Genomic DNA, 27027 nt, shown 5'->3' with positions numbered 1-27027 from the left:
CGTGACGAGCCCTAGGGACCAGGCGTTCTTCTTTCAGGCTAGATCTCACAATGAAGACATATTTATTAAAAGGTTTTTGGGGTTTTTTTAGTAAATATGTTTTAAATTGTAAAATATCATATCAGATAGCATTTGTATATACATGTAGATTTAAATGGAGACTAGCAGGGTTAGTCAGGGGCGGGCTCTGAGGGAGGGCGCCTTGGTGACCCAGGGCCATCTGAAACTAGAAACCAAATATAGGTGGAATCAGTTTCCACGTATTTGGTTAATCCTAAAATTACGAAGTGCTATCTAGTCTTATTGCTTGTACTTCCTACTAATTGATTAATCTATAATCTTAGATGGGATGAGGTGGAGGCTGGATGAGGAAGGTGACTCTGAAACCAATGGAAAAGAAAGATGAGTATTTTTATTTTTACATTTCCGCTACGGGAATAAGTGTTTTTATATATTAAAGTTCAGGCTTAGTGTCCACCAAACTTTTTCATTTAGATTGATCTGTAATTCTATTTATCCCTCATAAACTCTCTGTTTGCACTTTTGTGTGGCATGCTTTTAATTTTCTCAACCCTATTATGGGAGAGAAGCAATGCCATTAAACCTGATTTGAGGACAAACACTTGAGTTATATTTTTAAAATAATATTTGCATAATAGCAATTTTCAAAACACATCCTAGAAAACAAAGGGTAGATTGTGTACCAACACACACACACAAAAAAAAACCAAAAAATCTTCCCCAAAAACAAAGAAAGAAAAACCACCATGAAATGCCCAGGCTGAATTTTTTTTTTTCCACCAGCAAGGGAAAAAGGGCAGTTTGTAATCACCTTGTGTGGAGAATACGCACCAGAAAGCAGCGTTGGCCTCAAAGTGCAATTAGTCCTTTTGGTCCAGGGAAATCTCAGTGGCTGAGTGGTGACAGGTACGGCAATCACAGTTACAACTCAATGCTCTGTCAGAGTGATGTATCAGATTTTATTCCATGGCTTCAAAAAGGACTTGGGACCAGGCCTTTAGAGGCCTATATGGCTGCCTCCTTTTGGTAAGCACCCCTTAGCTTCCAGAAGGGGTTAGAAATAAAGCAAGCCAACTTTCTGAGGACTGCATTCTACAGCTGTAGAAGTCAGAAAGTGTTGTTACGTTGTTCACAGGGACCATAGGAAAGGTTTCTATTTGCCCTTTTGTGTGAACCTGTTATCTTCATTACCTAGTTCAGAGTGTAGACATAAAAATAGCCCCACGACGCTTAACTGTATTTGGACTTATTTCCTGGCAGGCCTTCCTGCCAGATTAACTCTGAGCTGCCAGTGAATTTGGGGGTAGTGTTTCATATACAGAACCTATGTTAATCAAATACACGTGACTGAGAGAAAAATCTTCTCATTCACAGATTGCAGAAGGGTAGCATTGCCTTCTCTTAATGCACGGGTTCTGGTAAAAGATTTCTATACAAGATTTATAAAATGCTCTAAAAAACTGGTCATCTAATTGTGCTTAGTCAAAACAATGTAATGCTTCGGTAAATAAATTACTGTCTTAACTGGAGCACTCAAAGTTACTGATGACTGATTTCATATATACCTCTCTATTATAAAACTCTGAAACCTGAATGGGATAGATTTTACTGTATGTGTATATGTAGCCTATTAAGAAACTAGATCTAAGTAATCTAAACCAGAATAGTTGATGTATGTGATATCTCTGTTAAATAGAACTTTTTTGCTTAAAATTTCAGCAGGGTTAGAAACCTTTTACATTCACCACCGTGAGCTTAGCTTTTCCCAGTTCCCCACTCGTTTTGGAACACACTGTGAAAATCTTATAACGGCTCATCTTCTTGTTATCCTCGCCCCCTCTCTTTAATGCTCTGGGTGACTCTCTGCATCTCTCTCTCTTCTAAACGACCTTCTGGAAAGGCCCTGGGTTGAGGGTAATTTTACTGCTGCCCAGACCCTGAATAACCACTGACAGGGTTGAAGGGGTCCGTCTCTCAAGCCAGGGAACTGTGTGGAGCGAACCAACAGAATTATTTACAGACATTCAGTCTTGCTTTGGTTCACACTGTACTTCCACGTGGAACCCCAAGGGTGAGGAGACGGCTACGTCCCTTGGTTGACCCGGTTGACAATGTAGCTCTTGACATTGGGGACAGGCCGCACGTCGTTCTGGTGCTTGCGGCGCTCTATGAAGCATGCCAGGCGGGAGGTGTCCAGGGGGACCTTGGAGTAGCTGCCGTTGTGGGGCTGCAGCCAGGGGTGCTGCAGGCACGTGGCTGCTGTGGGCCTCCTGCGGAAGTCTTCCTGCAGGATCACGTTGATGAAGTCTCTGGCAGCGTTGCTCACGCCGCAGAAGTACTCGTGCGGGAAGCTGAAGTCCACCCTGCACACGTTGATACAGGTCTCCTCCTTACTCTCGTCCAAGAAGGGGGACACCCCACTGAGCATGACGTACGTCAGAACCCCGATGCTCCAGATGTCTGTGCCCAGGGAGACGGGGATGCCTTGGATCACTTCCGGGGCGGCGAACTCGGGGTTCCCCAGCAGGTGGTGGATGTGGAAGTGCCCCGAGATCTGGACGGCATCCTCCAGGTCGATGAGCTTCACCCGAGGCACTGGGATGCGTAGGTCAATGAGCAGGTTTTCGGGCTGAAGAGACCCGGGAGTGAGGGAGAAGAGAAGGCAAGGTCAGCTCTCTGTCTTGGTACCAGTAGGATTCTGGTGGTTCAGACATGGTCCTGCTCATCTTTGAAAAAGCCTACCGGGCACGAGAAATGGCCTGTGCAAAGTGCAGGGGGTCCTCAAGCTAGACTACATGCTGAGCGGGCTAGCGCTTCGGAGAAGTTGCTTGACATTGAAAATCATGTCTTCTCAACTACCCCTTGCTTCTGCACGGACTCAAAAAAAGAATGGATTATTCATTTTGGAAAACGGGGGCTTCTTTTGGAACACCATCATAAACTGACATTTATTGGCTTCCTTCTAAAATCTTAGATGAGGCAGGAAAATCTTCCCTACCTTCCCTTACCCCAGATGTCATGGGGACTCTGGGGTGTCCTTATCAATTCATGAATAACACACTCGAATTGTGTGGGTGACCTAACTCCTGTCTGACGTTTGTCAGGATTCTAACCTAAGTCAATAAAATGAATCCGGATGGGCCTCCCTCAGGGTAAGGACTGACAGGCTGGACTTGGCCCTTTCCCTGCAAGGGCAGCTCTTTCTCGTTACCTTTATGTCCAGATGAGCCACCCTGCAGTTGTGCAGGTACTGCAGGGCTTCCATGATGTCCCGGATGTAGAAAGCGACCTTCTCTTCCATCAGCTCGTCATGATTCATAAGGTAGTCTAAGAGTCGGCCGTCGTCCATCCTGAAGGCAGGGAGGAAACGGCCACGGAACCAGGTTTGTAAAGAAATGGAAAAACAACACGCATGCAAATCGGTCAGAGCTCTAAGATCTCTCCTGCTCCCTCTTACAAATGAAGAGTGATGTTGCCACACATGCGTATTTTAGTTAGAGCCCAAAATTAATGTTCAGAACTAAAATTAATTAATTTAAAAGTTACACATGTCATGTGCTCCACGGAGGAAATCTGTGTAAACTTAAGACACATTTTATGTTGTTAAACTTAAAAATTGCTCACAAGGAGAAAGGTCTGACCCTCCCCCCCCCATTGCAGAAGAGAGAAAGTCTTCAGAGAGTGAGAGAGAGCGAGAGAGCGAGCAAGCGCTCTGTCTCAATATTCTGATGAACCGGAACCCGGTGGCTGTAAGCTGCCCCAGGTGTGTTTTGCAAATTGCTTTTATTTGTCAGTTTCTAGCTGGGAAAAATGGAAAGTGGCAAAGTTTATCCTTGGCATTCTTGACCCTTTTTGGGACCCTTTGCCTTTTGAGCAATTTTCCAATCTTAAAAACTGTGACTGAGAACATGGTTGGGGGAGCAGCCAGATCCAGATTTGAATCCTGATTCTGCCAGCTACAGGCTGAGAGNGAGAGAGGGAACACAAGCAGGGGGAGTGGGAGAGGAAGAAGCAGGCTCATAGCAGAGGAGCCTGATGTGGGGCTCGATCCCATAACGCCGGGATCACGCCCTGAGCTGAAGGCAGACGCTTAACCGCTGTGCCACCCAGGCGCCCCTATCCTTGGCATTCTTGACCCTTTTTGGGACCCTTTGCCTTTTGAGCAATTTTCCAATCTTAAAAACTGTGACTGAGAACATGGTTGGGGGAGCAGCCAGATCCAGATTTGAATCCTGATTCTGCCAGCTACAGGCTGAGAGTTTGGGACAAGTCACTTAAACCCTGTGTTGGGTTCTTCATCTTTAAACTGGGAGTCACGGCAACAACAATAACACCCACTTCATATGAGGGCTGTGCAAGAATCAAGTGAGACAACGAGGCATTTAAGCATAATCAGCAGCAGTCTAAGTGCTCAGTAAATAGTAACTATTATCAGGTCCCCTGTGCTCTCTTGAGCATCTGGAGTGACCAGCGGTCAACTGCTATTCCAGTGCGCACTGAGCTGTCAAAGGCACATGCCCCAGAAATGCTCAGGCGGAGGAGCGTGAGCCAGAGGCAGAAACCACCTTTGAGCATAGTGGATTTCCCCCGACTCCAACCAAGTTTCCATTCTCTTCTCTAGCCTGTTCCTTTCCCTGGTGTCTTCTCCTGCTCTCCTTGACAGGAGTCAAGCCTAGGACCCAGCGGGGCTGGGGTGGGAGTGAGGAGTGTGAAGTAGGCGGGGGGACTGGGTCTGTGAGATTCGCCCCCCCGGCACTTCTCGTAGCGCCGCTCCGAGACCTGCAAGCCTTCGCACCAAGTTCACCCTCAGAGCTTTTGGGGAACCCAGATGCCCAGGCCCCACCTACAGAGAAAAGCTCTACCAGGGATTTGGATGGCCACCAAAGGGGAGACCTCTGGTCACAGCATAACAAAATTTAGCACAGGGTTTACCTCGGGCACTGCCTAGCCACTCATCTTTCCTGAATCTCGAGTCCAACAAACACCTTCCTATGTTCTCACAGCAACCCTCTCCAAAACACGTGTTTCCTTCTCCATATTTACATATTCAACTGAAATCATTCACTTAGTGATCGGTCCTTCTCATCAGACTTTCAACTCCTCAAGGGCAAGAAGCACCCCTTTTCATCTTTGTTCCTTCCAGCCTGACCCAGGTCCGCACAGCGGCTGGCACACATCAAGTGCTCAGTGAACATTTGCTGAATGAGCTCAAGCCACTATTCTATTATTATTTTTTAAAGATTTTATTTATTTATTTGACAGAGAGACAGCCAGCGAGAGAGGGAACACAAGCAGGGGGAGTGGGAGAGGAAGAAGCAGGCTCTCAGCGGAGGAGCCTGATGTGGGGCTTGATCCCAGAACGCTGGGATCACACCTTGAGCCGAAGGCAGACGCTTAAGGACTGCGCCACCCAGGCACCCCTATTCATCTCATTTAATCCGTGTAACATCTCTGAGAAGTGGAAATAATTCTTCAGACTTCATGGATGAGGACCCGAGGCCCAGGAATCTAAAGACCCTGCCCCAAATCCCGGAGCTGGGATGAGAGCCCAGGATCTTCATTCCAAGAATGGCTTCCTTCCATTGCACTGTGGGAGCCTGGTAAATCAGCACCTGCCCCTGGAATGATGCCAGCTGGCAAATCCGAAGGGGCCAAGGTTCTGGGTCCACCATATTACCTTGATAGACAAGTGATAATACCTTTTACTGGAACTCGGGTATAACATGTTATCACTTGTACATAAAAATAGTTCACTGCCAACAGAGTACACCTTTTAAGTTAGGAAGCTCCCAACAAACAGGTTAGGTTCTGGAAGGCTGCTTGTAAGTGTATTTGTTCAATCCAAAGTGACAATCGACCTGCTACCACACAGCTATCTAAAGTATCACAACAGAATTACAAATATTAATAGAGTTGGTTCTGTCTTCTCTTGTTTCTTTTCTTTTTTTTTAATTTATTTTATTTTTATTTTTATTTTTTTTAAAGATTTTATTTATTTATTCGACAGAGATAGAGACAGCCAGCGAGAGAGGGAGCACAAGCAGGGGGAGTGGGAGAGGAAGAAGCAGGCTCATAGCAGAGGAGCCTGATGTGGGGCTCGATCCCATAACGCGGGATCACGCCCTGAGCCGAAGGCAGACGCTTAACCGCTGTGCCACCCAGGCGCCCCTCTTTTTTTTTTTTTTTTAAGATTTTATTTATTTATTTGACACAGCGAGAGAGGGAACACAAGCAGGGAGAGCGGGAGAGGAAGAAGCAGGCTCCCAGCAGAGCAGCAGCTGGATGCGGACTCAATCCCAGGCCCCTGGGATCACGCCCTGAGCCGACGGCAGACGCTTAACAACTGAGCCACCCAGGTGCCCCCATGTCTTCTCTTGCTTCTTTTCAACCAATTAAAAAATGTAGCCAAAGATGTTTGCCTTTTGGCTGTCTTTTTTTCAACATAAATAAATGTATAGGTGACCGCTTCATAGGCCCTCCTCCACAAACACCTAGACAAACAAGCACTCAAGAGCCACAGTAAGATGGCAGCTGAAAAGCAGTATGTGGAGGGGTTCTCTTCTGAGCAGAGGCTCCCGTGGAGCCACACACGGCCCGGTTTGGCTGCAGGGTCATCAGCACACATCGTAGGACAGTTCCAGGAGGGCTCATTACTTCTGAAGAGGACTTTGCTCTCTTTAGCCTCTGTTCAATCTCTGTGAACCACAGGACACGATCTCTGTTCTTAGCTTGGGGAGTAGTGGGCAGAATGTGCTTTATTTGATGTGTTCTGGGGCCAAGTACATGGTTGCCTGAGTTCCTAGAAAATCTGAAATGAGTGGACTATTTTGAAGGTCAAGGTTCCACTTCAAAAGGAATTTCTTGGGTGGGAGACCGTGGATGCCATGGCAGTGGATTGATGCACAAACCCCTCTTTCATTTCAGCTCAACCCCCATCAACAAGTCTTCGATAAGCAACAAGGTTGATAAGCTCTTCCTAAACCCCTGTCCAGCCCAAGAGTCCGTCAGAGAAAGAACATGAGAATGTTCGAGGGAGAGAGGTATGGGTTCAAGTCCCAGCTTCTCCATTCCCTAGTGGTAAGGACCTTCCTTATACTTGTTTTTGTTTTTGTTTTTTTTTTAAAGATTTTCTTTCTTTATTTGACAGAGATAGAGCCAGCGAGAGAGGGAACACAAGCAGGGGGAGTGGGAGAGGAAGAAGCAGGCTCCCAGCAGAGGAGCCCGATGTGGGGCTCGATCCCAGGACCCTGGGATCACGCCCTGGGCCAAAGGCCGATGCTTAATGACTGAGCCACCCAGGCGCCCCATACTTGTTTTTTTTTTAATCTATAAATGGGAACCACATTTTTATAAAATGGACGAGAGAACGCATGTGACGTACAACCCCTTGTACACTGTGAGATGTCACCGGAGACAATAAATAGCCCAGACAGCTGGAGGCCACCCGAGACGCCTGTACTTACAGTTCCAGAATCAGGATGTAGGACGTGGGGGACTCGTAGGTGTCGTGGAGAGTGATGTACTGGGGGTGTTGCAGGTGCTGGAGCAGGGCAGCCTCATGGGCAGCCTGCTCTTTTTTCTTCATTTTTTTGCTGACAAACTTCACGGCGACATCCTTGCGCGTAGCTTTGTGAATGCACTTCTTCACTATGGAGAAGCGGCCTCTGGAGAGCGAGAGGGAGAAAGCGTTTGCTAAGCTTCCTCCATCAGCTAGGATGGGTCAAGTGTTATCTGAAGTGGTCAGACAGTACCACTTCTTAGGAGTCTTACTTTCACATTTTTAAATTATAATGTTATCCTTTAGAAAAGCCATGTTTCCCTCCTTAGCATTTCAGGGTTCTCTGAGATGCAAAAAACTCATATTATTTTTAGTCAACAGGTTTCTCTGTCACTTTGAACATCAACAACAGGTTCAGTTTTCTAAGCAGAGTACGTTTCTGTAAAATACAACCGTAAGAGTAACGTTCAAGAAGGAGGAATTCTACTCTATGATAATTCCAAAAACATTTTTTAAAGAGGCAATTTTTTCCTTTTATTTCCTACTTATTATCTTAGTATTATGGAAACTTTCTAATACACACAAAAGAGAGAGAACAGTATAGATCTGTGCACCCAGCAGCCAGCTTCAACAATTACCAGCATTTTGCCAATCTTATTCCATCTAGTCCTTTCCTACCTCTTACCTTTTTTTCTGTAGTATTTTTAGCGAGATTTATGAGTTATTTCACTCATAAATACTTCAGTCATTTCTAATTGACAAGGACATTTAAAAATGTATCATCGCCATGGCATCTTCACATCTGACGAAATTAGCCACACCTAAAATAGAAGGACTCCCAGACGCATCTGTAGCCCAGTAGGAGGTCGTAAGAAAGTGAAGTGGAAGGGGGAACTGGTCAGCAGTGGGAGTCAAAGAGGTGACAAGCAGTGCCATCCCAGGCCCGTCCCTGAGGCACCCTAACCTACGAGTGGAGGAGTCAACCATCCAAGGAGCTGTCCATTCCTCTCGCGGAGATGGAGGCATCCAACACCATGGCCACCACAAAGATTGTCCCACTGACTCCTTGACTTTCTGACAATAGTCAGACAGTGTTTCTCCACTACAGATTTTCACAAAGGAGGAGAATATGCTGGGATACCTCGGTGGCTCAGTCGCTAAGTGTCCACCTTTGGCTCAGGTCATGATCCCGGGGTCCTGGGGTGGAGCCCTGCTCAGCGGGGAGTCTGCTTCTCCCTCTCCTTCTGCCCCTGCCCCCACTCATGCACACTCTCCCTCTCTCTGTCAAATAAATAATAATAATAATAAATCTTTAAGAAGAGAATCTGCTAATCAATAAAACAAGTATTCAACAAATACTAATTGAACGCCTGTTATGTAGCAGACATCATTCTTTTTGCATAGTAAGCAAATATTTGGTCAAACTGGTAGTTCTAGTCTGTATCATAAATTAATAAATTACCATCTGGTTTTTTTTTTTTTAAAGTTATCTCTATGCCTAATGTGGGGCTCAAACTCACGGTCCAGAGATTAAGAGTCACATGCTCCACAGACTGAGCCAGCCTAGCACCCCTTCCTTATGTTTTTCTTTCTTTAACAGATTTTATTTATTTGAAAGAGAGAGAGGGAGAGAGCACGGTGGGGGAAGGAACAGAGGGAGAGGGACAAACAGATCCCATGCTGAGCACGGAGCCTGAGGCAGGGCTCCTTCTCACTACCCTGAGATCATGAACGGAGCTAAAGTCAAGAGTCCGGGGCTCCACCATCGGAGCCAGCCAGGCGCCCCCATTCTGGTTTTTAACAGCACTCTCTCGTTTGATTATTAGAGGTCACCCATCCCAGAGGACTTTGGACTCATGAAAACAATTGAATGCTAGGGAGAGCTGCCTCAACTAAGTGGCCATGCTGAGCTGCATCTGTTTTTTGTTTTAAAGATTTAAATTTTTGTTTTAAAGATTTTATTTATTTGAGAGAGAGAGAGAGCCCATGAGCAGAGGGGTAGGGTGGGGTGGGACAGAGGGAGAAGCAGACTCCTCGCTGAGCAGGGAGGCCAATGTGGGCTCGATCCCAGGACCCTGAGATCATGACCTGAGCTGAAGGCAGAGGCTTAACCCACTGAGCCACCCAGGTGCCCCTATACCTTAATTTTTTTTTTAAATTGTGCTTATCCAAGTTACGCATCCCCATGGTCTAAAAAGTCAATTAGCTTTAAGGTTTCTTATTAAAACTAATAGTATCCCATCCTCCCACCCCAACCCCATTTTCCTTACCTGAGGGGGCAGTTTAACATATCAGGTAAATATGTGTTAGTCTGTTACTGGGGGAATCTACGCTTGTGTGGCTTCTTGGTGTTTCAGTTTTCATGATAATCTGTTGACACCCACTCTGGAAAGGGAGATGTTAGTCTCCCCCCCCACCCTGTGCTCACCACATGACCACTTTTCCCATCCCCTGTCCTCCCAACAGAATGATATTTTAATCAATATTCAGTGTTTCCATTATTGCAACTAGGTCAGGACTATTCACAGCTGCACCTCCAGTAAACAATGAATATTTTCCTTTTCATGACAGAATTCGGGCCTCATTTCTGACAAAGACTGCCCCTTATGAGAACCACTCAGAGATGAGCGCGGGACTAAGGAATCACCGCAGGGTGACCGAGTGATGGTTTGCAGCCCAGTTCCGCTCTCAGAGCCTCGCTATGCTTCTGCGGGTGTGTTCTGTCTGTGCACAGCCTAAACGTAGCCCAGGATTTGTGTTGTTCCAGGCACAGAACGGGGGGCTCTCCTTCTTCAGCTCTCTCCTCACTGACATTTCCCACACATTCTTTGCCTCCCAAGGGCCCGTTTTCGTAGATGGGATTCCTCCAGAGTTCTAGCTTCTTGCTTGGGTTAAAGCAATGAGAGAAAGGAGGGAGGGAGGGAAAGGCATTTTCCTGCTCTCTTCAGCTCAGAGGGACCCCCTTTCCTGTCTTTTGGCCGAAAAGATGGGTTTCTTTTGGAGTTGCCCCCATGCATGCTGCGCAGTTCCCTGGTATGGCCCGCCCTTGGCGTGGTTTGGTTAAAGCCCAACAAACAGCCCAGAGAACTCACTGTGGCTGTCCTTGACTTTCTTCAAGTTTTAACTTGGCTCCCCGTTCACTGTGTTCTTTACTTTTCAGAATCCTGAGGTAGTTGCTTTTTTGTATTTTGTCCAGGGATTCCGGTTGTCATCAGTGGGAGAGATAGGCCACAGTGGGCTTACTCGGTCTTGGCGGGCACTGGAAGTTGGCTCATTTTGAAAGTTGGGGACTAAACGGTGTTTGGAAGCTCTGAGTAGGGGGTGGGGGGTGGATCCTGTCAATGTGACCTTCACTGTAGTGTGATCTGAGTGGACTGTTTAGTTGGGAAAGTTCCAAAGTCAGTATCTTTAAGACTTTCTTCTTGGGCTGGTCAGATTTCCCAGAGAAAGATCTTCCTACTTCCTGCCTAGACAGCAAAGCCCCAGTTGTCCCCTTTTGGAGGCTGGGTGGTCGAGAAAGCTGGGGTCCCGAGCATCCAGCATGGATATAGTCTCATAAGAGGCCTGTTTGCGGGAAGGTTCTGCTGCCCCCAATTGTGCCAGTGTCCCTGGGAACAGAGGCACTTTGCTTTACCCTGTCTAGAGAATGAACCTCCAGCCTTTTCCTGGGTGGGGAAGGACGGCCCTACAGCTGCCTGCTGCTGGGGAGGAGATCCGGAGCCACGACCTGTCACACAGAGTTTCAGCCACTGCTTCCCATTTCAACGTCCTCTTCACACCAGGGTACAGAGGGTACTTGACGCTGCCAGGACCCAAGCCTTTGGGGGATTCTGCTGCAAAAGTTACACTGGCTCTCACTTGACCCCAGACTGACTTGGACTCAGTTCCTCAGGCTCCTAGGTCATTTGTCACTCTTTCACTTGTGTTCTGCTTCGAATAGGTTACTGTGGTTGTCTCTTCTTTCAGCGTCCCCATCCTTATGTGCCTGATCAGAAAAATCCCTTTAGTGGAGATTCGGAGAAGTCTCAGGACAGAGCGAAAACAGATGGCTGGGTTCAATCTGCCATCCTTGCCTGGAGGCCTGGCCCTGCTACCTTTTTGGATTCCGTACAAGTCACCAGTCAGCATTCCCAGGGGACAACTCTCTGGCTTCTTTACATTTGCCGTGGTGCCCGTCTAGTTTACTTCCGGCTAACCGTGCCATGCTCCAGTGCTCTTTCCTTCTCTACATCGACTTTAGAAGCAAAGATGGTTCTATCTGCACCACGGTTTTTATACTACTTAATTACCAGAGAGCTATTTTTAACAAGATAGTCATTTAGGCTTAGAATTCTAGGTTTAACATAAGAACTAAGAGGATCGGTAGGGGAAGAAAGGGATAAAGAAAGGGGGGGTAATCAGAAGGGGGAATGAAACATGAGAGACTATGGACTATGAGAAACAAACTGAGGGCCTCAGAGGGGAGAGGGGTGGGGGAATGGGATAGACCAGTGATGGGTAGTAAGGAGGGCACGTATTGCATGGTGCACTGGGTGTTATACACAACTAATGAATCATCGAACTTTACATCAAAAACCAGGGAGGTACTGTATGGTGACTAACATGATATAATAAAAAATCATTAAAAAAAAAGAATTCTAGGTTTAAGTGCAATGGAGAAAGATGACTCACTTCTATGGGCCACAGGTAACTTCGTGTGTCTCACATCAGTATCTAGATGTTTTATTTCCCTTCTGCTCACATACAGCATTTTTAAAGGATCTCTTGAAAATAGGAGAACTGTACTTGGAGGAGAGGAAAACGTCAGATGATTGGGGATGAGATTTAAAAAAAAAATCGATTGCCTTGAACAGATCAGACACTTGATCTCCCCTTGGGAAAGGCTAAACCATCCATCTCTTCTAGGTAAAACATGCCTTCGCCCATGGCCCTCAACAGCAAATGCATGTCCTGGGAAGGGAATCGCTGGTGCAGGTAGGCAATGGAGCCAGTTTCATTTAGAACCAGGTGGGGATTCGAGTCATGACCGGAGTCTCACCTAACTTGACAAAGCCTCAGTATAATGGGGCAAACTAGATTTCAATGGCTAAAGCTTATTTGTGAGAAAAATTGCGACAGTGAGAAACCACATATGTGTGTTTTACTAAGAACAAACACAGGCTTAAGAATTGGGTAGGCCAGGGTTGGAATCCTCGCTCTGTACTTACTAGTTGCAGGACCTTGAAAACGTTACTTAATTTCCCAAGCCTGAGTTCCTTTCCTGGAAATCTATGCAAACACTACCCCACAGTGTAGTAAGGATTACAGTAAATGCCTCTCATATCATATCTGCATAGTACCTGGAACACTCGATACTCAAGAAGCATCAACACCATGTAAATTTCCATTGGCCTTTTTTTCCCCTCTGGCCACACAAAGAGTGAGAGGAGAGCAAAAGTTGGTTTTTGATGAAAAGTATTATGATGAAAGGTCATGAATTACATTATGACTCCTGCTTAAGAAATGGGAATAGCAAACATTTGGGCTCTCTTCGCAACCTCCGTCACAAGCACCCCACTCAGGGAATGTTATGTCTCATAGACTTCTCTTACAATTAGGAAAAAGAAAAAAAATCATAGTTGAACTGAATGATAATGAAAGTGCCGCGTATCAGAACTCAGGAGGTGTAGCTAACATTGTACTTGGAAGAAAACCTGAGCCTTAGATCCTTATATTAGAACAGAAGAAAGGCTGACAGTTGACAAGGGAAGCCTCCCTTCCAACTTAAAAAGTTAAAAAAAAAGAGCAATGAAGATACACATAAATATTGGAGTTTTTTTTCTTGCTACAGGGAGAATACACTTAGTAAAGAGAAACAAATAACACTAAAGCAAGTCGTTATTCCGAGGTGATGATGTTAAGTGGCCGTGAACGAAGCAATAGAAAGCGGTTCATTACCTTCCAATTTCATTCAGCTCAGTATAAGCTGAATCAAAGTTTTCCTTCCAGGAAATGGTGGCACCATCAGCAGCAGCATCTTTGGATGAGAGAGAATCCAGTTATGATACTGAGGAAGTCATGTAAGAATAAAGAAAAGATTCACAGAAAAGCGTCTGCATTGCCCCAAAGCAATTCTCGTGACCAAATATGGAGTCGAACTCAGTGGGAAAAAGCCAGGATTCTCTGAAATGTTATTTTTAAAAATATCATCCAAGGGGAAGCTGACATGACAGAGTCAGACCCCTCACCCCCACCCCGGGCCATCTACATAAACAAAAGAAAACTTGGGACAATTGGAGATGTAACCTCTGGATATTTTAAAATAGAAATTTGGCAGAAAAAATTAAAAGAGAGAGAAAAACACATGGAGGGCCTAGACAAGCCAGTGAGAATCAGGGCTGAGGGCGGATGCAGTGGAGGTTAGGGGAAGAGTTACAAGGGCCCAGAGGAGAGAAGGAGAGGAATGTGCTCAGAACATCCTAACCACCGCGCTCTGTCACCCGGCGGCCTCAGACGGGACGAGCTCAGCTGCGATACTGGATGACCTGGCTTAACCCCAAACGCAGGCCTGAGCACAACGTTTGGCAGCATCACCTTATATGATGTGTTAATTCCCTGGCAATGATTTACACGTGCACGCGCACGCAAGCACGCACACCAATACGTATTTGTGCTGTCTCTTGGGACCAAGGCTCACAAAAAGGAAGACACGAGGCAGAATTTAGTTTGTGGCTTGGGAGGAGAGGACCAAACCGGCAGTACGGCTCTTGTGACCTGGGCCACCCCAGGCCATCCAGAGCACAGCTGGGCTGAGGCTCAGGTGCCTTATCTATGCTGAATTCTAAGACCCAGGGCCAAGGTTTCCCAGTGAGTCATGGGTCCAAGGGAGCAAGGCCACTGGGAGGGAGCTGAGCCCCTGGGGACGGGCTGGGGAGCCCTTCCAGAGTCAGTGGGGGTGGGGGGACGGGGCTGCAGATGAAGGCCCTACAAGGTCTCTGAAGCCCCTCTGGAGACTCCAGGATCCCTTAACCCAGAGACACACAGGTCTGTTGTCTTCCCAGGGCAGTGAGCTCCTCCTCCACCCCTACACACACGGCCCACTCCTTGCACCACGGAGCACCTCACTACTAGATTTCTTCAGGCTAACAAGTATCCTCTTTCAGATTGTTCCTGGGACCAGGGGGGCTGGGTGAGACAGCGAATAGGTGGCATTTGTAAAATACTCACATGTAGCTATAGGTGTATTTTAATTATCCAACAAATCCCAATAAAAATGTATCTACCTTGAGGGGCATCTGGGTGGCTCAGTGGGTTAAGGGTCTGCCTTCTGCTCAGGTCATGATCCCAGGGTCCTGGGATTGAGCCCCATGTAGGGATCCCTGCTCAGCGGGGAGTCTGCTCAGCGGGGAGTCTGCTCAGCGGGGAGTCTGCTTCTCCTTATCCCTCTGCCCCTCTTCCCACTCATATGCGTGCTCTCTCTCATAAACAAACAAACAAACAAATAAATAAATGAAATCTTTTAAAAAATGTATCTACCTTGAAAAAAGACATTCTGGGAATGCTGGGGGTGGGGAAACTATCAAATACTCATTTTGATTCAAAGCCTTCAAGTAGCTGGCTTTCCTCTCCCCAACATAAATTGGTGAACTGAACGGGGCTATCTCTGATGCTATGAGGCACACTTACACCTGGCAGGGGGTCCCAGGGGAGAAGGGGTCTGGTGTTCCCATCTAGGAAGAGGGGCAGATTGCATCCTCGTGACTCATGACTCCTGCCCACCCCTCTCTGTTCCTGGAGACACACTTAGGTGCCCAGGGACCCTGGCAGGCTCAGGGTAGACATGGGTAGCAGACCTCACTTTTGCTCCAAGATCATTGAAATCACACTTTTCATCAGGTCTCTGAAATGTCACTTGACTGAAGCCACTGGCAACTCCAGGTTACCTCCTGCATGGCGGCCTGCCATGCCAACAGCCAGCCGGCACCTGTGAGTGTGTGAGCTGGCCAGGTGCCTTGTATCCCCCACCTGGGGTGCTGGGCATGGCCGGCACTCACCGTACTCGGGGAGTCGCACAAACTCCGAGGGCTCGCTGGGAAGGCTGATCCCCCAGGGGTTACTGGCGCTGACTCTGAACTGATAAGGACTCCCAGGACTGAGGTCCTCGATGACGAGGTAAGTGTCCAAGGTCGAAGCCACCGACTGCTGCCAGGTCTGGGAACCTAGTGCACAAGGATTCCGAGGAGAGGAACAGAGAAAAAGCCAGAGGGACATTGTTTCAAAGACCTTCAGCAAACAAAGAGGGGAAAGTTGACACATTCCATTTAAGGAACAGCTGTGGTTACTGATTGGGCTCTGAAAGCCTGAGGGCCAACTGTGGCAGGTTTGGGCTCCATCTCGGAAATGATTGACTAGATGGTGAGGGGTGTGAGAGCAGCTGGCCTTGAAGATGCCCTTCATTTCCAGATGGGCATGAGTGAGAGTGAGAAGTCAGAGATAGTACAGACGCTACAGAGGGACGTGTGGCAACTTTCTAATAAGGCATAAAAATGTATTATAATCCACAAGAGGAGAGAAAATATGCATCTGGAAGTGGAAACAAACTGGAAGTGAACGGGCACTGAGCACTCCACGCACATGAAGCACCGGGCCGCGCATCCCCGTGATTCTCCCATTTCACTTTCACACTGAAATCTCCAGATCCCCCGCGGGGTGGGGAACATAAGAAACTGAGGCTCAGAAAGATGAAATGATTTTCTCATGAGAAATGCATGAATGCGATGAGCTAAGAACTGAACGGTGCGGAGGGAAGTACTAGCTTTGCGAGACGAGTCCCCGGCCCAGCAGGAACACCTCTGTGTTGAGGGGGACACCCAAGAGCAAACAGCTTTGTAACCGCCCAGGGCCCCGAAGAAAGAAGAGTTGAGATACTATGAGCGATGGCGAGCACAGCAAATGATTTGGTTCTGGGCACGAACAGTGGCTGGCAATTCAGCTGTGTATTTCATTACGTAGTTCAGAGATGTGTTAGTAACAACTAGAGTTACCTGGTGGCTTCTCATGTAACTAATTCTTCTGGATAATACGTGACAGGTTCAGGTGTTTCTAACGTAAATGTAAATGCATGTAAATGTAATGAATTTAAAGAATGAGCAGTTTTTAAAAATCATACACGTGTATGAATATAAAATTTAGAGATCACACAAAATGCATATGCGATCTATATTTATATACGTGATTTCTAAATTTTATCTGGGGGCGGGGTAAAGCTCTGCTCATGCTACCCTGGTTATCACTCTGGGAGAAAGATCACGAATTCGCGAACTTGACACCTGGGTTTAATACCAGCCCTGCCTTTTACTAACTCCTGCCTTGTGTTCCTTAACTTTCTTTAGGTCTTAGCCCCCTCATCTGTAAAATGGGCCTGATTGTCCCTGTCTGGGGGATAGGGCTTAGTAAGGACAGAAGTGCCCATGAAGGCACTTTGAAATCTGCCAGGAGTCCTTATCAGTCTGGTGAAAACCACTGCTTGAAGTTAGAGTCAGAAGGCGGCTGTAGTCTTTACGCTGAGTTGGAAGACACGAGAAGGAACGTCTGATGAAAGGCATGAAGGCAAGTAGTTTATGACTCTGAAGGACCTCCTTGGAGGAAGGGGAGAAAGAAACAGAACAGTAGGGGGAGCCAGCGCACCTTCCTCTCTGTACTCCACTGTGTAACCAGAAATGGTGCAGTTTCCCGTGCTGGAGGGAGGCAGCCAGCGCAGGATCACGGAGGTGCAGCTTCTCTCCTGGGCGATGGGGCGGTTAGGGGCCGCTGGAACACCTTCGGAGACAGAAGTTACGGTCAGGTGCTATTTCTGCAGAATTTGGCCTTTTGCACCAAGGTTGAACGTTTCCTAGGAAACATGACCTTCCCCATGTCTCAAATTTTTCCTACGGCCTTTTCCACTAAGTGGCATACCTTTCTCCAGGCTCTGGAGCGGCCTGGCAGATACACTCTGGGGTTAGAAATTCTTCCTTGGGCTAAAGACTGCACGCTGGAGATAAAGCTTGACCTGGAAACTATGCAGGAGGTTATGGGGGGCCACAGACAGCTCTTAGTGAAGATTCCTTCCCTTCGCTGGACTTTAGGATTTCACAATGGACCTTTTCTTCCCCAGGTCTCAGGGAACCCTTGTAATGTCCACTTAAATTATTTGATTAACATAAATTCATAGAGACAGGAAGTAGAAGGGTGGCTGCCAGGGGCAGTGGGGAGGGGGAGGGGGAGCTATATTCATTGTTTAATGGATATAGGATTTAGTTTTGCAAGATGAAAAGAGCTCTGGAGATGGGTTGCACAGCAATATGAATGTACGAACACTGCAGAATGTACACTAATGGGTTAAGATGATCAGTTTTATGTTATTTATAGTTTACAATAGAAAATATTTTGAAAGTATAAAAAGTGATGAACTGAGAGCCCATACCTTGCACTTTAACTGTAGCAGACGCAGATGTGGTGCCGTGGTCATTTGTTGCTATGCAGGTGTAAATCCCACTGTCTTGGGGCATCAGATTGCAGATCTTCAGGGTGATTTCCCCTGAATCACTAGAGACACCAAAACGATGCTCTTCAGACTTCAGTAATGACACAGTTGACTGATGGGTAAAATCCCACAGGATGGGCACATAGTGTGCTGAGCTGAATCCTCAGGCCCAAGGTCTCGTCCCAGCTCTGGGACTTTCCTACACACCTTGGGTGATCACCTTGTCTTTCTATATTCCCATTTCTTTATGGAGGGGAAACTCTTGCCACCCCCATCTCTCATGTTTATTGTATGTAGGGTATAGGGATAGAAAGGAGTAAAGCGAGATAAGAATTAGAACATGGTTTGAACTCTATAAAGCCCTATGCAATATTACTGGTATTATTACCACGAGCAACTTTGTCCTAAAATAGTCTCATAGAACAATAACAAATAGTACAAGAAAATGGAGAGGCACCTGGGTGGCACAGTTGGTTAAGCATCCGACTCTTGGTTTCAGCTCAGGTAGTGATCTTGGGGTCCTGGGATTGAGCCCCATGTGGGACTCCACGCAGAGCATGGAGTCTTCTTGGGATTCTCTCCCTTTCTCCCTCTGCCCCTCCCCCCATGCTCACATGTGTTCTCTTTCTCTGATAGGTGAATGAATCTTAAAAAAAAAAAAAAAGGGGCGCCTGGGTGGCACAGCAGTTAAGCGTCTGCCTTCGGCTCAGGGCGTGATCCCGGCGTTATGGGATCGAGCCCCACGTCAGGCTCCTCTGCTGTGAGCCTGCTTCTTCCTCTCCCACTCCCCCTGCTTGTGTTCTTTCTCTCCCTGGCTGTCTCTATCTCTGTCAAATAAATAAATAAAATCTTTAAAAAAAAAAAAAAAAGAAGGGACACCTGGGTGGCTCGGTCAGTTAAGTGTCTGCCTTCCCTTTGGCTCAGGTCGTGATCCCAGGGCCCTGAGATCGAGCCTGCATCAGGCTCCCTCTCCCTCTCCCTCTCCCTCTGCTCCTCTCCCCCCACTCCTCTCTCTCTCCCTTGCTTTCTCTCTCTCTCTCTAAGGAAATAAATAAAATCTTTAAAAAAAGATTTAATTAAAAAAAAGAAAATGGAATGACTGAGAATGAAAATGTTTATTTCAAATTCTATTGGGGACCCTCAGAACAATTAAGTGAATCAAGTAAAGGGGAAATTCCACCACTAAATGCTGACTTCCCTAGTAGTCCCAGTCTGGGGTCCAGGATGTCTCAAGGGAAGAACTGCTCAGAAAGGGTGAAGTGCGGCAGTCACAGTCAACCCCACTCCCTTGCCTCTGCAGAGACACACACAGCCTGCTGCTCCTTGGGACCTCACCAACCACGGCTCTCACACTAAGTTCCATGGCCCCGCTGTTCTTAGGACCTGGCCACACCTGGCCATCTTTGCTGGGAATACCATTTCATATGCACAAAAATTAATTTAATGGATGGGAGTTTGATTCTAGGTGATTCTTTGATAAATGCTTAAGCACTTAGGGCTTGTTACTGCTTGTCCCCTGTAAACAGTAGTACCCAATAAATATTAACAGAATGATTGCAAGGCAGTCAATCAAGTTTTTTAAAATAGCCTTTCTTTGTGGAAGATGTGTATGGCTGGATTTTCTGTTTAACATTGCATATTTTGGAGTCTTTTTTTTTTCTTCTAAGAAAATTGTTCTTAGGTTAGTGGAGGAATTCAATAGATCACTGTTGCACGGGATCCTGACAGGCACAAAGAAACACCAAGGTGTTGGGATGTGAGACCCACATTCCTCCCACGGGTCTGGAGCCTTTGCCATTACTAGTAACATAGAGATTCTCTTGGGGATCCTTTGGGAACAATCAGCCAATCGGTGAATGTAAGTCAGTGACCGCCAAAGTGCTTCGAAAGCATGGTTCATGGTTGACCTGAGATACAGAGGCTTGTGTTTTTGAGTGTGGGTCCGGAATGCAGTCTTTCCACACTGTCCTTGTAGGTTCAGCTCTGTCTATGTGATGCTGAGCAGCACGTGACCAGGTGCTGGCCCTCCCCCAGATGTTTGACAGGCTCGGGGGTGGGGCGCATGGGGGGGTTGGGGGGGTGGGGCTGTGCCTACAGCTCCCAGCCCTGATGCACCATTGTGTGAAAACACTAGCACGAGAGCACGCTTTCCTGAGCCGCCCGTGGCTGTTGACTCCATTTCTCTCCTAATCAAGGCCAAGCATCTGTGCTAGAACAGGCTCCAGGGCAGCTGTCAGCAACCAGGACAGAGGCTGCGCCAAGGTGCTGGTGGTATCGATGTGGGGCGATCCGCTTACCAGGAGGAGACCGTGTATGTGGCCGAGCTGTTGTCCGTGTCAAGGATGTTCTGGTCTGGACCCTTCCAGGTAATGGTGGGCTTTGGTCGCCCACAGACTTTGCACTGCAATGTCACCGTGTCCCCAAGCAAGCAGGTCACATCCACTAAGGGCACAAGGAATTCTGGGGCCACTGTGGTCAAATGGACACAAATCATCATTTAGAACAAACAGAATAAATAGCCATTTTATAACACTACCCTCTCCTGCCCCCGTGTCATGATTCAAATAACCTTCAGCTTAATACTGTTGTCATCCGTGTCCCATGAAGAAGTATTTTAAAAGTAATAAATATTTATTGCAGAAAATCAGGAAATACAGATAAGTAAAAAGAAAAATCTCCATGATTCCTGATACAGGGGTGACTACTGCGAACATTTTAGTCTACGTCCTCTGGGCTTTCACCAGCACCCTTTTCCGTACACAAATTATACATACTGCAAGTGGTGGTCTTTCCCACCCCAGCGGTTTGTCAGGAACACCCTTCCTTGCCCGTAGAGCGGACCTACATCACCATTATTCACAGCCTCTCTCTCACTGCCGGATTTGCCACAAGTTATTTAGCCAACCCCCATGCTCTCAGTTCTACTTTTTAACTCACCTTCTTGGATGAAATTTGGATTTAAGATCTGAAAAACACAAAGAAACAGAAAATGGCTTAAACCCTAAACTACTGCAAGAGAACAGACTTTTACCGTCTTGAGTAACAAGGACGTACAGTTTAGGGAGCCGAAGCCTGCAGGCCAGGCTCTCTTGCTCGCGACCGTGTCAGCGTCGCGGTAACAAGCCCGGCCCCGCTCTCCTCTCCTCTCCTCTCTACCCTGGTCTTCACCTGCGTCTGGGCGGCCCAGGGCCCCAGGCAGGTGCGTGACGACTGCAAGCTCTGCTGGCTGCAGCTGGCCTTTCTCTCCTGCGTTTGGCTTCCTCAGTGGCCCTTCCTCCCCGTCAAATGCATAAAAGCCATCCTCCCTGCCCCGCTCCAACCTGCGCTCGAGCAGTGTGCCGGCACCGTTCTTCCCGGCGTCACGGAGCTTCAGAAGCAGAGCACCTGACATGCATCAGGCAGGAATGGTCACTGACATTAACCACGAACCATTAACCCGCTGGTTTCCTTCTAGATGTAGCCCCTCACCCCAAACAGGCAATGTTCTCCTCACGCAGCTACGTGCCAAGCTCGTCTGGTTGCAGGGGAAAGGGAAGGTCATACCCGTCCATCCTGCCCCCAGCACGGCCTCCTGTCGCCCAAGGCTCCATAGGGCAACTTGAAAAGCACTGACCTAGGGGTTCTAGCCCTTTCTGCTGCCTAGATGAGAACACGGACTTAGGCCAACGAAGTGAGCTGACGTTCGCATGGAAGGGCTGCCTCATGACCCCATAGATCTTCCTGGCTGACTAGCCATGCCAAAAAGTCACCCCTTCTTGATTTTTCTCTCATCTTTTGCTTTACCTCTAATCGCATGAGTGCAGGTTGTAAAGCTCGGCAGGGTGAACGAAATGTGGGTATTGGAGGCAGAAAGGCTGGGGCTCACCTCCTTTGTTCCGTGTGATAGTTGCTTATGATATATGACATCAATTTGCTTCTCTGTAAAATGGGGATAACTAATACCTATTGCCAAATGTTATCGCCGATATCAAATGAGTAACGTATGTCAAGTGCACGGCACAATGCTTGACAAACAGTAAGTATTCAATGACTGCTTGAGTAAAGAGAGATGACCGAGTTCTAGTCATCTTCCTTCTACTAAGCCTGTTGTTACGGTGGCTTTTCTCTAAGAATTTGGGTTGGAAAATTCTCTCCTTCATAAATGAAGCCAGACAGCCCCCATGCCTTACAAATGGCCCGCTGCGGCGTTCATACTCATCTCCCCGTATTTACTCCTGTTCTATGTGAATATGGTTTCCATCTGTTCGTCCCTTAATCAGGATCCAGCCCTTTGCAACAAAGGTGCTATTTTCCCCCTTTGGCTTCCCCTTTGCAAACCAATTGTGCACATACAGCACCCAGCTTTTTCATGAAGTGAGCTGTGGAAGACCTGCAATGCCGAGTCCTGGGGCTGCCAGGTCTTGAGACTGACCTCAGCAGTGCCCTCTGCTAGTCTCAAACGCCATGGACACCGCTGCCCGGCCTTCCTGTAAATCAGTGGTTCTCAATCCTTAACCCTGGCATTTTTAAAAACACAAAAAGACCAATGCCTGGATCTCAGGCCTAGAGATTCTTACAGTTGGTGTGAAGTGGGGCCAGGCATCAGGATTTTTGAAAGCTGCTTCAGGGGAATCAACGTGCACCCTGGTTTGAGCAAAGCTACTAGAAGCCCCCTCTATCCAAGGGAACTGGCCTCAGGTAAACCAACTCCCTGCCCCTGAGGCTTTTCTGGGGGGGAGGGGAGATGTGGGGGCATTTGGTAGAAGCTGCTTTTCCCACACCTAAGAGACCCCCTCTTTGTGAGGAGACATGAGGCTGTGACAGGGGGACAGCCAGGGAACACGGTGGGCAGAGCCCCACCACCGGTAGCGGTGCCGAGGAGGCCACAAAGGTCTGCACCTGGCTTAGGCGAGGCAGAGAGAATGACATCTGCACCAGTCATTTCACAGCCCAAGAAAAGGAGGTGAAGAATATCTTCTAAGCGTTATCAGGGCTTATCATCGGGTGGCGAGATCAAGGGTGGCTTTTCCCCTGTTCAAAAAACTTTGTCTCCTCCTCCGGGCTGGTGCAAGGTTTTATAGATACAGACATGCTGGGATGGAGATCCTTCCCTTAGGATTTATAAAATGTCTGAGTTTTGGGTGATTTTTTTCTTCCTCTTCTCACCTGAGCTTTCCAAATATCCGGCAAGTCTGTTTCACTTTTATAATCTTTTTCAAAGGAAAAAAAAGGCAGTCAGAGCTACTAGACTGTAGGCTCCTTAAGGACCAGAGCTGTTGTTTCTCTTGGACCTCAGGCTCCTAGCCTGGCTTCTGCAAAATGGACATTTAATACATGTTGTTTGAATGAGTATTTGACCTTTGTCCTCATTCCAGATCTTCCAAGATTCGGGTATGGCTCATAAATAGAATCTGGAGCTAGGTCCATACGCTCTATAATTACTTTGGGGGATATGACTAATAATATTTGATCAGACTCTGTGTCCAAACACAGATGGAAAGCAAACTCGGGGAAAATGATGAAAACACAATAAAATCCATCGCGTCTCAGAGAGGAGGTTTGCAGCAGTTCCACTCAGGAGGAAATATAAACTCCAGGAACGGACAAAGCACATAGTATCCAGACCCCAAGCCAGACACACTCTCTTGCCTTGGACAACATTCTTAAGCAGCTTAGGCCTCCATTTTAGCTGTAAATTGGGGGTAACGGTGCCCACCTGAAAGCTTGTTTGACACAAGGGCTCGTCTGTTCCAATCAAGATTTATTGAGCTGCCCCTTAGTTGTGGCAGCATTGAGCAAGGCAGACATGCTCACCACCCTCTTTGGGCCAAAAGTCTGGTGGGTAAGAGGGAATTCAGTGGCCTCTGCACAGCATCCAGGATGGTGCCTGGCCGATGTTAACGACCAGCCTTCAACAGACACGGAGCACTGCCTTCTCCCTCATCCCACCTCGCCTGTCAGAACTTTAGGGTAGAAACGATTTGGGAATGCTGCAGCTTTGTCCAGTGGCCTGTATTTCCCATCCTGATGGGAATCCACAAGGGTGTAAGACAGTGATTACATGCCAGGAGTGACAGGGAGGAGACAAATGGCCCATTCCTACATTATAACATTTCAAGTGGGGTTTCATAAATCTGCACTGTGGTAGTACAAAAACAAAAACAAAAACAAAAACAAAAAAAACCCAGCACCCCAAACTGCTGAGTAGGGAATTTCTTGCCTTATTTCTCTTTCCTATTACTGTCAATTGCATGCAGGATATTATTCAACACATACATCATTTAAAAAGCAAATCTTCCTAATTTGGATGTAGACTTAGCAGGAGGTTGGAGAGAAAGGTTGCCAACAAGGGTTACTTGCAGGTTCTCTATCTGGAAGGGGCTTGTGGAAGGCATCAGTCTTCACTCCTCTGCCTCTTGGCCAGCTCAAGCGTTGCCGATAATGGTAATAACACCAGTGATTTGTGTAACATCATATAGTTGGCATAAACCACTCACAGACTCCTTCATTCGCTCATCCCAGACTCTGGGAGGATGTGCCAAGCAGGTGTTATTTGTTCCCATTTCCAGATGAGACAGGGAAGTACATGTAAGGTCACACGGTACTCCTTCCACCATAGCGTTCCATGCACAGCAAGGTGTTGGAAAAGCACTGTGACGCTTTGTCCCTGCTGTCAGAGGTCTCCCTGCCTACTTTGGCTCCCCAACCTTGCTCTCCATCCCGTTTCTACCTAGTCCTCCCCTTTAAACTCCTCTAGCAAGGACCAAGAGCCTGGCTGAAGTCCATGCAAATGCTTTTTCTTTTCTTTCTTTTTTTTAAAGATTTTATTTATTTATTTGACAGAGAGTGAGAGAGCGCAAGCAGGGGGAGCAGCAGAGAGAGGGAGAGGCAGGCTCCCCGTTGGGCGGGGAGCCCGATGTGGGGCTCGAACCCAGGACCCTGGGATCATGACCTGAGCTGAAGGCAGTCGCTTAACTGACTGAGCCACCCAGGCGCCCCTAATGCTTTTTCTAACTTTGACTCTGGATTATGCCCATGGAAGATTCCTCCCTTATTTTTCCTCTTTCTACTTTGAAGCAAGTTGGAATACAGACAGGAGGAGGGTCACGACAGCCTCCTCACACTGCAGTGGATCAGCCTATGTATTTGTCTACGGTTCCCTGGGACTACAAGGCCCATGTGGGCAAGAATCTTGTTCACTGTTATTGCCTTGGAGTCTAGAACAATACTTGGCACATAAGGGCTCCACTGGTATTTGTCAAAATCAATCAATCAATCAATCAATCAATCAAGGAGTGGGATCCTAATTTGGTGGGAGTTGAGGAAATGTCTTGCCATGAACTTGAAGTGTTTTCCTGTTTCCATCAATTGGAATGTGACTTGCTCTGGAATCTCATCACAGTCCATGCCTGAGAGTTAGCCGATAGTGATCTTTTCCTCCTCCCTGCTCTTCCTGAGGTTGGTACCTATGGCTCTGCTCACGTGCTTCCGTCTATCATGACATCTTCCCTGCATGCTGTTACCCTACCTGACTCATGAACCCTTTGAAGATAGTAACCCTTTTACATGTTTTATGCACCATTAAGTCGTGCTGCTTAACATAGCATCTTGCACATAGCAGAAGGCCAAGTATTTGTTGAATCAAATGAACTCACCCAATTAGTAGATGAGAATCTAGGTCTCCTGACCACCTTGTCTAATGACTGCTGTTGGCGTGTGCTGAGACCTGAGATACCAGCTGGGGCTGGAAGGGGTAATCATAAGCTACATGTATTTCTTGAAAGCTAATGTTTTCCTTCCTTAGAAACAGTTTGAGAGTCCATGGGGAGCGGTTGATGGGAAAGAGGAGGGAGCTGGGATGGAAACGGATGTGGTAGCGGAAGCCAGATGACACTGTTGTATAAAATGCAGGGGTTCTGTCTCTGGGATACGCAAACCCGCAAACCCGAGGGGGAGAGGCTGGTAGAGACCGGGCTTGGGAATCTGCTTTTATTTGAACAGCAGAGGGCGGCAGGTGGTCACGCTTCCTCCTGGAGGGAGAAAGGAGCCGCCACAATGTGGTCCACCAGCAACTTAGTTTCTTCCTTCTGGAGAGAATTCCAACTGTTTTCTTCAAAACGGGAGGGCAGCGAGGTAACGGGAAAGAATTATAGGTAAAATCAACCAGCTGAGTTTTGAAGAAATCTTGAGTCTCTTTCTTACCAATGTCCAAGATTCTGGCCCCATGTCCTGAGAGTGAGGACAAAATCCTTGTCTAGAAAACCAGGTGTCAGCTGACTCCAGAAGGAAAACACCCCACCCCATTTTTTCCAAATCCCTCACCACAGGTCCCAAAACGCAGTTCAAAACTACGCATCTAGAATGCGGAAGGAATCAAAATGGCCAAAAACAATTTATAAAAATTTAGATATAATTTCTGGTTTGGAGGTTGAACCCTTCTGTTTTTAATCTGGCCAAACAAGACACAGTTTTCTAAATGTTTAGAAAATACCCCCACCTCCGCTTATCTCTAAATGGACATAAAGCTAGCCGCAAGACAAAGTACGTCAATGCGACGCAATCCCAAACAGCAACGCGACTGTCTTTGACGTAGCTCCTTACTTCCCGAACATTTCCATGACTGTCTGGTTCTAAGTCTTTTCTTCTTCAACTTTGCCTTTTTTCCCCCTTTGGCCTGGTTGTGATAGAAATGTTTTAAAATTTCCAAATGTGTAAGTTTTAAAAATTATTTTATTACTGGTTTCTAACTCAATTGCATGGTGGTTGGAGGCGTTGATCTATGGGATACTCATTCCTTGATTTTTGACGAGACTTGCGTTATTGGCACATGGTCTGTTTTTGAGAAAAGTTGTGTGTGTTCTTGAGAAGAATGTGTAAGCGCTGGCTGTTGGGTACAGGTCTCTGAATGTTCATGTGTCAAACATGAGCTGTTTTATGGGGATTTCTAGTCCGACTCCTCTTCCCACCCCTCCTCAGTATTTTGGTTAGAGACCATTTGGCGTGTCCTTGAAAATAAAAAGGATAA

At 47.1% G+C, this 27027-nt stretch overlaps 1 protein-coding gene across 13 annotated transcripts in view; it reads right to left on the bottom strand.

The window, feature by feature from the left end:
- Window positions 1-392: 392 nt before the first annotated feature.
- The window catches only part of KALRN (kalirin RhoGEF kinase), a 641300-nt gene continuing 614665 nt past the window's right edge, over window positions 393-27027 (bottom strand). For 12 of the 13 annotated variants that reach the window (XM_034659642.1, XM_034659663.1, XM_034659637.1 and 9 more), the window contains 9 exons: window positions 20961-20988; window positions 20321-20492; window positions 17964-18085; window positions 17186-17317; window positions 15553-15717; window positions 13457-13535; window positions 7485-7685; window positions 3233-3371; window positions 2105-2650 (listed from right to left, as the gene is read on the bottom strand). In XM_034659642.1, coding sequence (XP_034515533.1) covers window positions 2105-2650; window positions 3233-3371; window positions 7485-7685; window positions 13457-13535; window positions 15553-15717; window positions 17186-17317; window positions 17964-18085; window positions 20321-20492; window positions 20961-20988 — 1584 coding nt within the window. Of the gene's footprint in view, window positions 2651-3232; window positions 3372-7484; window positions 7686-13456; window positions 13536-15552; window positions 15718-17185; window positions 17318-17963; window positions 18086-20320; window positions 20493-20960; window positions 20989-27027 lie in introns of all 13 variants that reach the window. The other variant, XM_034659631.1, reaches the window with a different exon arrangement.

This window comes from Ailuropoda melanoleuca, chromosome 1 (genome assembly GCF_002007445.2).
Source record: "Ailuropoda melanoleuca isolate Jingjing chromosome 1, ASM200744v2, whole genome shotgun sequence".
NCBI lineage: Eukaryota > Metazoa > Chordata > Mammalia > Carnivora > Ursidae > Ailuropoda > Ailuropoda melanoleuca.
This window is presented reverse-complemented; position numbering and strand designations above follow the sequence as displayed.